Source organism: Pseudoliparis swirei, chromosome 15 (genome assembly GCF_029220125.1).
Source record: "Pseudoliparis swirei isolate HS2019 ecotype Mariana Trench chromosome 15, NWPU_hadal_v1, whole genome shotgun sequence".
NCBI classification, from domain to species: domain Eukaryota; kingdom Metazoa; phylum Chordata; class Actinopteri; order Perciformes; family Liparidae; genus Pseudoliparis; species Pseudoliparis swirei.
In genome coordinates, this window is record NC_079402.1 from 9693835 (window position 1) to 9706549 (window position 12715).

At 44.9% G+C, this 12715-nt stretch overlaps 2 protein-coding genes across 5 annotated transcripts; one reads left to right on the forward strand and one right to left on the reverse strand.

The window, feature by feature from the left end:
• Window positions 1–2723: 2723 nt before the first annotated feature.
• pgam2 (phosphoglycerate mutase 2 (muscle)) lies at window positions 2724–4636 on the forward strand. The gene is made up of 3 exons (XM_056433329.1): window positions 2724–3263; window positions 3423–3603; window positions 4196–4636. The coding sequence occupies exons 1-3, from the start codon at window positions 2847–2849 to the stop codon at window positions 4363–4365; spliced, it is 768 nt and encodes a 255-aa protein (XP_056289304.1). The 5' UTR covers window positions 2724–2846; the 3' UTR covers window positions 4366–4636.
• Window positions 4637–5652: 1016 nt separating this feature from the next.
• On the reverse strand, window positions 5653–9527 carry LOC130205315 (syntaxin-like). 4 transcript variants are annotated; one of them, XM_056432593.1, is made up of 9 exons: window positions 9362–9527; window positions 8865–8930; window positions 8668–8767; window positions 8168–8242; window positions 7645–7718; window positions 7355–7463; window positions 6779–6852; window positions 6501–6620; window positions 5653–6392 (listed from the first exon to the last, which is right to left on the reverse strand). In XM_056432593.1, exons 2-9 carry the CDS (start codon window positions 8916–8918, stop codon window positions 6186–6188), a joined length of 813 nt encoding a protein of 270 aa, XP_056288568.1. In that variant the 5' UTR covers window positions 8919–8930; window positions 9362–9527; the 3' UTR covers window positions 5653–6185. The 4 variants fall into 4 exon arrangements, with proteins under 4 accessions (XP_056288568.1, XP_056288567.1, XP_056288565.1 ...); XM_056432592.1 differs by having other exon boundaries at window positions 8865–8933; XM_056432590.1 differs by lacking the exon at window positions 9362–9527 and adding an exon at window positions 9277–9349 and having other exon boundaries at window positions 8865–8933.
• Window positions 9528–12715: the final 3188 nt, after the last annotated feature.

Sequence of the window (12715 nt, forward strand, 5' to 3'; positions counted from 1 at the left end):
AGGTGTGTGTCTGTGTGTGCGTGTAGGTGTGTGTCTGTGTGTGTAGGTGTGTGTCTGTGTGTGCGTGTAGGTGTGTCTGTGTGTGCGTGTAGGTGTGTGTCTGTGTGTGCGTGTAGGTGTGTGTCTGTGTGTGCGTGTAGGTGTGTGTCTGTGTGTGCGTGTAGGTGTGTGTGTGTGCGTGTAGGTGTGTGTGTGCGTGTAGGTGTGTGTGTGTGTGTGCGTGTGTGTGTGTGTGCGTGTAGGTGTGTGTGTGTAGCTGTGTGTGTGCGTGTAGGTGTGTGTGTGCATCTGTGTGTGCGTGTAGGTGTGTGTGTCTGTGTGTGTGCGTGTAGCTGTGTGTCTGTGTGTGCGTGTATGTGTGTGTCTGTGTAGGTGTGTGTCTGTGTGCGTGTAGGTGTGTGTCTGTGTGCGTGTAGGTGTGTGTCAGTGTGTGTGTGTGTCTGTGTGTGTGCGTGTAGCTGTGTGTCTGTGTGTGCGTGTATGTGTGTGTCTGTGTAGGTGTGTGTCTGTGTGTGCGTGTAGGTGTGTGTCTGTGTGTGCGTGTAGGTGTGTGTGTGTGTGTGTGTGTGTGTGTGTGTGTGTGTGTCTGTGTGTGTGCGTGTTCCAGAGTGTGAACACTCCAGTAATGTGCCGATGCAGCACAGGCCCCAGTACTTCCAGACAGTTCCGCGCCCTCACAGAAGAGGGTTGGGGGGCGTCAGTGGGAGCTGCGTGGACTCTGCTGCAGGCTGAGTCATCGTAACAGTTGTGATCACACTAACCTCACAGTTCTTTCCCGCCCTAACAGCAGCCTGACTATCTGCACCTGGGCGATGTCTTGGCCGACAGGATGCTTACAGGACCCGGGGAAATGGTCAAGGGAAAGTAGAACATTAACTTCTCTTCCCAATTTTTTTTACTTGTAACACGTGTAATTTCTAGGTCAACGATGTTCTGCCTGTGAAGCCGATTAACATTAAAGCACAGCCTTAGTCTAAGTATCAAATAATAAACATAAAATGCCCACTAACTCCGGGAATCTGCATGGTCACAGCATCGCAGCCGCACCTTATGCATCCCCTGTTGGCCACTAGGGGCGCTATGTGCATAACAAGCATACAGGCACACAGCCTCCATCATTACAAATACTGCCACAGGGGTTGAACGGTAAATGTTTAATAGAACTAAAATATTAATTTCATTCTGGATTGAAAACTGTGTTTTAATATTCATTTTATTAACGTCCATTCACCACAGACACAAAGTGGCGCAGCGGCAACGAGCCACATCCAGCGTTGTTCCTGCAGCGTCACTGTGTGCTCCTTCAGGCTCCTTCTCAGGCCGTCTGGCATCACGCCTGGAACTCCATTAATATCATATTTTTGGAGGATTGTATTGCCCTCTTGTTTCTATACTTGGATCATAATTTGATTGGGCATGGCAGGAGAGATTGACTTTGGCCTGACAGCTCTGGAATTACCAGAATTATAGTTTCAGTGTTCCTGTCCTGTACGTCTGAGTGCTTCCTAACATTCCCTTTCATGACACATACACGCATACATACACACACACATATATATACACACACACACACACACACACATACCCTCCCCTCCTCCAAAACAAAACACAAATAACAACAATAAAAAGACAACAAAAAACAACCCCGGCACCCCCTTAATTATCTTTTACTTGTAAGTGTGTATACACCACCCTGCATCTGTATTTGCAATCCCCTCAAAATCCAAATCTTACCCCTGAGTACCTGAGTATTTGACCCCTCCTCTCATTTGTAATGAAAGCCATCAGGCTTTTCCATGCTTGGTCAGTTTGGCTTGAACTGTTCTTCAGCCTGGCAATCATACTTTCAAAAGCAGCCGTCTCCGTCATGAGTTTGAGCCAGTCTGTGAGCGTTGGCCGTATGTGGGCCACGACATTTCTCAACTTGAATAATTGAGTATAATTAAAATATGTTGAGACAGGGCAGCACTTTGATTTCTTAATGTGCAGTCCGGCCCATGCTTGTCTCTGTACAACAGCTGTGTATGTGCATGACTCAAATCTCCTTTGAGATCCATTCTTAACCCACAGTGTGACATATAACTGATACTAGAGCAACCCCTAGAGGTGGCCAGTAACAACACTTGATAAAATCCCTCTGCCTGTTTCAGAATTAAGAGACTTCATGATTATTTGCTAAGATATGATTCTTCGGGTCGGACCAGATCGAGTCGTTAAAGATTAGTCAAGATGTAGTACGAGATCTTTGAGGAGCCCTTTTCCTTTCAACTTTGCACCTCAATTGCGTTACCATGATTATTATTGGTTGAGAGTCGTGGACGCAGCTTCTAGTTCATCTGTGTTTTGGCAACATGTTGCTCTCCCCCTCCCACAGTGCGGAGCCGCTGCCGCCCTGTGAACACACGTTATATTTACTAAGCATACCGAACATCTTCAGAGTGTAATGAGCTGCAGTTTCTCTCTGTTCATGTCTGAACGAGGCACCTCTCTGAAGCCGACTCTGCTCTTTACACTTTTGTTCCACAGACCTCACTTTTAAAGTCATGTTGCTATTTTGGCCGACTCTCTGACCTCTGGCCTTCCCCGCCACCGCATGTCTCCCTGCAGCTCGGCAGACGTGTCGTCCTATTGGCTGGCCATGTACGTCCATCAGAGCGGGAATGCCTCTCACACGTGGGAAGTGAAGGGGGCCTGTCTGCTATGCACTGCCACCATCCAGGCGGCTATAAAAAGGCCGTGGTATGCCGGCTCGGGCTCACTGTCGGTCAGACGGTGTGTGTGCAAGTTAGAAAGAGCTGAGAGAACTCCGTTAGCTTCAAGTCAAACTCACGAGACGCACTGTAAACATGGCCGCCGCCCATCGTTTGGTCATCGTCCGCCACGGTGAGAGCACCTGGAACCAAGAGAACCGCTTCTGCGGCTGGTTCGACGCCGACCTCAGCGAGAAGGGGGTGGAGGAGGCCAAGCGTGGAGCCCTGGCCATCAAGGACGCAGGCCTCAAGTTTGACGTGTGCTACACCTCCGTGCTGAGACGGGCCGTGAAGACCCTGTGGACCATCATGGAGACCACGGACCAGATGTGGCTGCCCGTGATCCGGACCTGGCGCCTGAACGAGCGCCACTACGGAGGCCTCACCGGCCTCAACAAGGCCGAGACGGCCGAAAAGCACGGCGAGGAGCAGGTGAAGATCTGGCGCCGCTCTTTTGACACCCCTCCCCCACCCATGGAAAAGGACCACGCCTACAACAAAGTCATCAGTGAGGTGAGACAGCTGAAACTAAGGGTGTTGGCCAATCAGAAATCTATTAGCATGACTTTTTAAATCAGAAGAATATCATATGGCGCTGCCGCGTCGGCCTCATCAGTAAATTGTGTATCTTCGATTGTTGTGGGAGTGAACGACCTTTGTTACGACCTCCAGTCCCGGCGCTACAAGAACCTGCAGCCCGGCGAGCTCCCCACGTGCGAGTCACTGAAGGACACCATCGCCCGCGCCCTGCCTTTCTGGAACGACATCATCGCGCCTCAAATCAAGTCGGGGAAGAACGTTATTATCGCTGCCCACGGCAACAGCCTGCGTGGCATCGTCAAGCACCTGGAGGGTGAGTAAGACGGCGTGTCGGAGGACGGAGCTTTAAAAAAGAAAGTTCTGCGGTAAAACATTTAAGGTGAATGCTGACATTATGAAAGCGAACACCACAAAATGGCAAATTAACCAAAGATTTGGGTTTGAAAAACAGCTTTCATTGTAAAGGCCAAGGCCTAAATGATCACACACACCAACCACACACACACAGTTGTGGATTACAGAGCATAAAAATAGCATGCAGGGACCCAGGGACAGGGCAGAGGGTCATGTGTTTGGTTCCCATTACAGTCATGACCTTTATGCATAAAGGTTGAACTTTTTCAAGGAGTGGCCAGACATGGATAAGAGAGGTCAACAGAGAGGAACGGTACTGCTGGCGTCATGGAGGAGAGAAACAAGTAGATCAAGTTTCTTAGATTAGAATTTACAGGCTGCTGCGATCAAAATGACTGAAAATACAATCAGATGTAATGAAAGCCTGCAGAGACGATTCCTTTTATTATGCACGAGTATTGTCCTTCCTGTCTGGGCCCCGCCTCTCACTGTATTAATTACATCCCCTCTCCGTTCTGTCTGCTGACCTGCACGTCTGCCCGTCTGCCCAGGCATGTCCGATGCCGCCATCATGGAGCTGAACCTGCCCACGGGAATCCCAATTGTGTACGAGCTGGACGCCGACCTGAAGCCCATCAAGCCCATGGCTTTCCTCGGCGATGAGGAAACCGTGAAGAAGGCCATGGAGGCCGTGGCCGCCCAGGGCAAAGCCAAGAAGTAAGCCAAGAAGAAGGCAGAAAGAAAAAGACTGTTCCCCCTTGGAGCTGCAGCCTTTCCCCCGGTGCAGCCATCTTTGTAGTCCATTCCAGCTACGGACACGGTGAAAGGTTCTTTTGGAGACGGGCCGTATTCAGCACATGAGCCCGGTTTGTTTCAGTGACAGAGGACCTGTCCATCAGAGCTGACGGCCCGGTCACACATCACTCAGCCCTTTTACATAGTGGTCAGGGCCTCACCGTTCTGGCACAACCAATAAAGAAACCATGTTTTTATGTCGGCCTGGTGCGTTTGATTTCCGTCCTTATCTTATCGAGTCGCTCTCTGCCGTGTCTTTCTTCAAAGTACATTGTCATCCTTATCTATTATTATCCTTTTCAGTTTCCGCATTTGGAAATTAGTGGTTTCAGCAAAGAGCAAAGGTGCTGTGAAATCTTATCCAGGCGGTAGAGGAGGAAGAGAAGAAAGAGGGAGGGAGGGAGCGACAGAGAGACAAGTCAATGGGTTCATCCTGGCACTCGTCCTAGGATGCAGCATTCTGAGGTGTTGCCCAATCACCCGACAGTCAGATCCACCATGACACAATAAAAATGTGAGCTATTATCCATCATACATAAACATTCTATATAATAAAAATAAAATATACACTTTTATTAATCCCCAAGGGGAAATTAGTTCTCTGCATTTAACCCATCCTTAGTTATTAAGGAGCAGTGGGCTGCGGTGAAGCGCCCGGGAAGCAACTGGGGGTTCAGTGCCTTGCTCAAGGACACTTCGACTTGCAGCTAATGGGGAGAGCGGGGATCGAACCCACGACCTTGCGGTTGAAGGACGGCCCTCTTACCCCACTGAGCTAAAGCCACCCCCAAATAATAGTGAAATAATATATAAAAACCCAAACAAGCAAGTGGAGGATCATAAGGACGACATAATGCTTCACTACTGGTCTCTTTCCTGACGACAACGCCTCCATCTGCAGGACACAGGAGCCTGAAGGTGAATTAAATGCTTCCCCTTTGCAGTCACCAGCGTGAACCAGTTTACATGTTGGAACTCCGTCACCGACAAAACACTGAAAGAAAGACATAACTTTGAGACCTGATGAATTCTGTATATTGGGAGCTGAAGCAGCCCTTTTGGCTTGTAGTGGCACATTTAATCTGGTACCCATCCATCTGAGTTCGAGGGACTTTTAGACCAACTATATATCTTTTGTACATTCCGATGGTTTCTTGTCACAGTGTTAATTGACTCTCCTTCACAGGTTACAATAAGCACCAGCAACACATGAGACGATGTAGCACTCACCGCAGGTTTATTATAGGATTGCTATCGTCTCACAGCAAGATGATTGACATTTCTTTCAGAATATTAAACAACATGACGTTGGTAAATCACCTCGTGGCTCAGAGTTCTACCTGGTGTTGTCTCGCCACCTGCTGGCCACAAAGGGGAACACTAGCTTGAGTGAATTGATGAACAAATGAATCCAGAAGCTGTTGCGAGTCTAAAGTGTAGCTTGGGTTCGAGTGAGAGTGTTTTGTTTTATCATAGAAATAGAGTAATTCTGGCATGAGTTGATAACCAAATGATTTAGAGGATGTAACCACTGCAAAGAGTGACATCCAGATGTGTTGGAGGTTGGACAGTTCATTTGTCCTTTCGACAGTCCGCAGGTAGCCTCACAAACGGGCTCAGAGTTTCGCCCCCTTCATTTGACTCGTTATCACAACGGATCAAACAACGACCTCGTCGTCCTTCGAGTGGTCAGACGCTGTCTGTCGGAGTCGATCAGGAGGTTTGGTGTTCCTGCAGGTTGGGAGCTCAGTCGAGGTTTAAGTTAGAGGCCTTTTGATCAGGAGCCGTTTTAGCAGAGCTTTTCCTCTTGAAGGACTTGAAGAAGCTCGGGAGAGAAGCGACCTTGTACCGGTTCTTCTTGTATGCAACAGCTTCAGAGGTCTTTGCTTTGGACACGTCCACATACTCTGCAGCACGGGTCACATTATTTTCTATATTGTTGATCAAGTCTCCCTGAAAGAAGAAAAGAAGAATTAACAATAGTCACGATGTCTGTTCCTCAACATCTGTACATCCCTTTAAATTAGTCGTGAATATTTCCACGTAAGGCCGCCATTTCACCTGAACCTCCAGCAGCACGGCAGTGTCGACGAATATCTCGTGCAGCTCTTTGATGCTGGACTCGAGGCAAAGGATGTCCTGATGACGAGACTCAATCTCGCTCAGAGCGTCAGAGCTGATCTGTAAAGTACACCAGTTTTTTAAAATAATCGTTATCTGGTTAGCTTCACATTACAACTGCATATCTACGTGATGGAACAACTACATAAAGCGACAGTAGACATCACCAACTACTGCGTTGACATTTGTCGGACAGAATTGAAGGAAAATCCACTAACGTTGGTTATAAAGATGGCGAGGTTGTCCCGGTACAGCATCTCCTCCAACTCTTCATCTGTTGTCACTTTATCCACTGAAATAGTGACAAAGCTGATGCGTTAAAGGGGAGTTTTTCGACGACGGTACGTGTTAGTTTAACATGCTTCACTCAAAAGTGCATGCTCACATGAATCACAATCACTCGACACGTTTGTGAGTCAACAAGTAGTGTTTGTTCTTTTAGGTGTTCACCACAGCATTACTAGTCTACTGCGGCGCCACTTCCTCACAACTTTAATCAAATAAGTCTACTGCAGACGTAAACCGCAAAATGTGTGTAGACTGGAAAAAACGTAGTTTGAGAATTAAAATGCAACGCTGAGCCTCTTACTCATAGTAAAGACCTAATTGGGAGGAAGAAATAATATTACCATCAGCACATCATAAAATCTCTGACTATCTAAAAGGAAATATAGAAACACCCACAATAACTGTACTGGCATGATACAAAGTCCATTGACACAATGAGCAGAGGGAGGGCGGGCGGGGGAGACAGGTGCTCATGTTCTACTCTCATCTGTTGTTTGGCAACTTACCAATCTCCAGCTGTCTCTGGATCTGTGCTTTGCATCTGTCTCTGAAGGAGATCTGCGCCGTATGGAAGCCCCTCATGACTTCAGCAAAGCACCGAGTCAGATGGGAGTGCTGGTGAAAGCCAGATTATTGATTAATACAAAATATTTCATTTAAATAGAGCACACAGACCATTGACACAGGTGCTTTTTTTTGTCAGGTGCCTAAAGATGGAGGTTTCTGTGTAATGAACTCTAGAGTTGACCATCTTTATGCACCTGGCCCGTCACAGGAAAGAGAAGTGCTGCTAGACCTGGTTCTTCTGAATACGCTGAATTACTGAGGCGTGTTCACCGTTCTTCTCCACAGGAAAGTTCTCCTGCATTGCTGAAAGTACACAGATCAAATATGAAGCACAGCACAGCACCAAAATAAAACAATAGAAACTCGACCATACAGTTTTAGAAAACATGGACAGATTGTTAGAACGCTTTTGTATATTCCCACAACCGGGGTTTTGTTTATCTGAGCTGGACTGTGTTTACCAGTGTGACCAGTAGAGTGGAGTATAGTAGCTTCCTTTTCTACTATAGTAGCCTTCCTTTTCTAACCATTTGCAAGTCAAATGCCACATTGTGAACAATGCAGTTCCCGAATTTGCGGAAGTGTGATTATGTGCGACACACTTCTTCCTCATTGTCTCAAACTCCAACAATAGCCTCCACAGCCACGCACCATGATAACTTTGCATGTTAAAAAACGTCTCTAGTTGCATTATGTCATAATACGGCACAGGATAAACCAATACCTGCTGTACAAAAGCACACTCCCCTTACTTTTTAACTTGGCTCGGACCAAGTTGGCGTTGTTCTTGGTCTCATCGTTCAGCAGCTTCAGGTCGTCTTTCTTTCCTTAAAAACAGCATAAGTTACTTCATTAAAAAAGGCACGTGCTTCATTTTATCCTCCAAGTTTATTCTGATAATGTCAGCATTCTCATCATTGTCACATTAAAAACATTTACCACAAAAAGATGCACCTTATTTTGGTAGCAATTCACCAAGCAAAACAACAACAATCAACATTTACCCAATAACATGTAGTGAATGACAGAAGCACCTGCAGACACATGTTTTACTTGTATTTATACCGTCTGCTCTTCTCCCATGCCATTTATATTGTTTTCCTTATAGCCGCTACACCCCCCTGCCCCCATACAAACAGGCTCAGCTGTGTTTGTCAAAGGCTGTTTAGCCTTTTTGTTTGTCTTTTAATGCGTTGTGCCCTAGAGGAAGGTCTCTGAGAGCATCAGCACCATGACGGCGCACCGCACTTACTCTTGTCTAGGTTTAGAGTAGAAAGGTGAGCCCCCTGTCGTTCCTCCACCTTATCTGCTTGGCAGGAGAGGTTTTCAATGAGGCTTCTCACCTCCCCCACCTGCAAACACGGGTACACGCACGCGCGCACGCACACACACATTAGGCTACTGGATATGTCGGGACAACTAAACAGACAGAAGGTGTGTGAAGTTTACCGTTTTGAATAAGTCCTCCATGTCCACCGTGCTCTCTGCTGTAGCATCTGCCATATCATCGTGCTGCTGCTGCGGGTCAACAAGAGGGAATTCATTGCGCGAACGTTACTTCAACATGAACAAAGAAACTGCCACCTGTTGCTCCAGGTAGATAGAGATCGATAGACACAGATATATAGAGAGAGATAGCCAAGTAGAGTCGTACACTAGTACGCACCTTCTTCATTTCTATGGATTACTACAGTAAAAAGCCACTTTAACGCTGCCTACATTACCAACACTAGCTCAGGTGGTAACCTAGCTTATTAGCCATTTTTCGCACAGGACGAAGTAGTCTATAAACTCATAAACTGTCGCTAAACACTTGCTGTAAATAGCGTAAGAGCTGCCACGCGCCTCGCATAACATTTACCATCGAGTAAAGAAAGACGCTCCCGATAATTGTTTGATTTTTCTTAACGTTATTCCCGGTAAAGCGGAGGAGGCTGGACTTCTACCTGCAGCGTGTCCTCGCGAGCTGCTGAGCGCACCTGTGAAATCAAGAAAGAGCGCGAGTACGCATGCGCGTTACCGTCAACACGGGCAAACAAAGAACCCTATCCACCGCCGCTGCGTTCAAGCGAAAGCTGCCCGGAGCGAGCGGCGACACTCAAACCCCTCTTCGCTGGGTTCATGTTGCACTGTTGAGGCGTTGCTGTGTTGAAAGTGACTGCACACGTAAATGTAGTGCAGTTTACGTGAGAGCGACGTTACGTGTACCTCAGTGGCGGACTCAGGCTGTCTGAAGGGCGGGGGCGAAACAGGAAAAGTGGGGCCCCACATGCATGCACTTTTTATATTGTGTAGAATCCACTGAATCATATGTTCTCAATTTAAGAGCCTACATTAGTTCACTACATCACATTTCCTACATTTAAAGGCTCTCATTAGTCCATGCATCACTTTCTCTCCATTTAAGGGTTCCCATTAGTGCACTGCATCACATTTTTGACATTTAAGGGCCTCCATTAGGTCACTGCATCACGTTTTCTACATTTAAAGGCTCCCATTAGTGCACTGCATTACGTTCTCTCAGTTTAAGGGTTCCCATTAGTGCACTGCATCACGTTCTCTCCATTTAAGGGTTCCCATTAGTGCACTGCATCACATTTTTGACATTTAAGGGTTCCCATTAGGTCACTGCATCACATTTTCTCCACTAGAACGGTACTCCAGAATGCACTTCATCATGTTTCATCCACCATAGTAGCATCAAACATAGTACTCTTGCTTTTTGTGCTTTACATAATTTGTCTGTTATTATTTTCCCTTATACTCCTGGTTTTCCTTAATATTATGTACCATATGTTTTTATGGTTCTGCTGTTACGCACGATCATGACAAGGCTTGCACGCTGTTTAAAAAAAAAGCCCATTGTCTTTAAGATATTGTTTACAACTTTATTCAACACACTGTATTAGGTTTATGCTCTGCTTTCGCCAATGCCAAACCGAGCTGCAGGACCTCTGCCAGCCCTAGACCTATTGCGACATGTTTACACAGTGTTAAACCTCCAAGTCAACGGCCCTTAATAACCTGCTGTTGCACAGTTTGCACAGTTGCTGATTAATAGCACCATCGATGCCTGCCTGTTGGATGTTAGCTACATGTAATGAGGTGGTGCTTGTTGTAAATACATATCATTTTTATGAAGCGTAGAGACTGACACAAACTGCAATCTCATACAGATCGCAACTGCAGTTAACTTAAGACAGATATTCATCAAGCAATCAGACTTTTTCCAGGCCCAATTCAAAATGTTCACAGTTCACTACAATTATTTAGACATGAAATCCATCTCGACTGCAAGCAGCTTTGCTCACTACATGCTTATTTATTAACAGACACTCTTTATCACAGCATGGTGGACACAGCTGCGGCTAAAACAACGACTTTAATTCTGGTGTGCAAATTAGCAAGCATTGATAACAATAATTGACAATTGTAAATACTTTATCTATAAATATATGGCTATCCAAATAAAATATTACTCTGGCCTTTAATAAAGGCTAACATCTAATATTATACAATATATAAGTAAATAAGTAACACATGGGATGAATGAAATACAAGATATTTAAATAATGATTTATCACACTTCCGTTTTGAAATGTGCAGTTATGAATGGATTTATTTCTATGATCAACTTCACACATTGTTTAAAATTGTCCCCGTGAACCACCTGAGTCTTCCTCTATCTCCTTACAACGGTGAAAATGTGCTCAGAGACTTGAAAGGACCACAGCATCTGCCGAATCAGATGAGGATTCTGCAGAGAAATTAATAAGTGATCCTCCAGAGACCTCCAACCTGGCCTTTTGTCATGAGCAACACACACAGCGAGAAGCTTCTGTTTCCAAACCAAAGTGCTAGTTTTCATAAATAATGCATTGAGTGCTTGAGGGTACTAAACAGATTCTTGCTTTCTTGATATACAATACTATCGTCCATCATTTTACCTGGGACCATGAGCAAAGTAGGCCTTGGCTACACACATTTTATAAACAAATACGATGGGATTTTTAGGAAGTTTGTTTTTCAAAATAAAAGCCACAGTCTTGTTTTTAACTGAATGCTACTGTGCACATTTTGAACGATTAGTCTCCTGGAGCCAGATGGTTACAGTGATCAAGGTGTGGCAGTGTGTTTGCTCACAAACTGCCATTATTTAATCTCACTTTAAAGCATGTCCAAAGCCAGTTCATTAGTTATTTCTCATCACAATATAAGACAGAAAAAAATAAATGCAAAGTGATGTAAATTACAAGAGAGAGCGACACATGGCTGGAAACAAACAGGTGGTTATTTCATTGTATTCATTTGAGTAAGTTGTTTCCCCTTTGAAAGCATTTCAACATATAGACCCCAATTTAATATGTCCACACAAATCAGGCCTTGCTAATATGCATCTACTAGAAAATATATGGACATTCTTAACTTTAATTTTAACAAACTATTGAAAGGAGGTCAGAGCGACATAATTATGTCTTGTGGACACTTCAGAAGGGACACAGGAATTCATCATGGAAAACAACCTTGCACTCAGGGGTGCTACTCTGATTCCCTTCATACTTCAGTTTTATAAATATATTATTCATTAAAGACTGACCTGGAAACGTGTATGTTTTCATTGTTTGTTGCATGTCTTTCTTCTCACCACTAGAGGTAGCTTCAAGATTATAATCTGGAGTGAGAGAGATTGCTTTTTCTCTTTTATCTCTGGCCTTAAAGTAATATTGTGACAATCGATACCTGAATCAGCACAATCATCATAATCCAATTTAGTTAGTTAGGTTTTCTACAAGTATCCACATATGAGGAATAACCAACTTGACAACAAACATGTTGGACCATTTCAACAGGCAGAGAAAGTCTATTTTACCGTACCCGCCAGAGAAGGTTTACTCCTTGTTTTCTAAGTCAGCAATGGAAATGATATAGATTTTTTGGAATGCTTATGTTTTAAAACAACACATATTACAAGGTTATTTTACTATTTATAAATTAAAGTGAGTTTTACATGGTTGGCCACTATACCATACAATCCCTGCACAGGCACCTGCACTGCTCTAGATAGATAATTCTGCTGTTTTGGGCCGGAGTCCTCCAGCCAACAATGATCTGAAAATTACTAATTAACAGTCTGTTCAGTCTAGATAGATAGATAGATAGATAGATATATACTTTATTAATCCCCAAGGGGAAATTTGTCGAGTCAGTAGCAGCAACACACAAGAATAAAAACAAAACACAAAATATAAGAAGGGTTAGTGATCTGGCAAGAGATGAACTGTTGTAGAGCCTCATAGCCG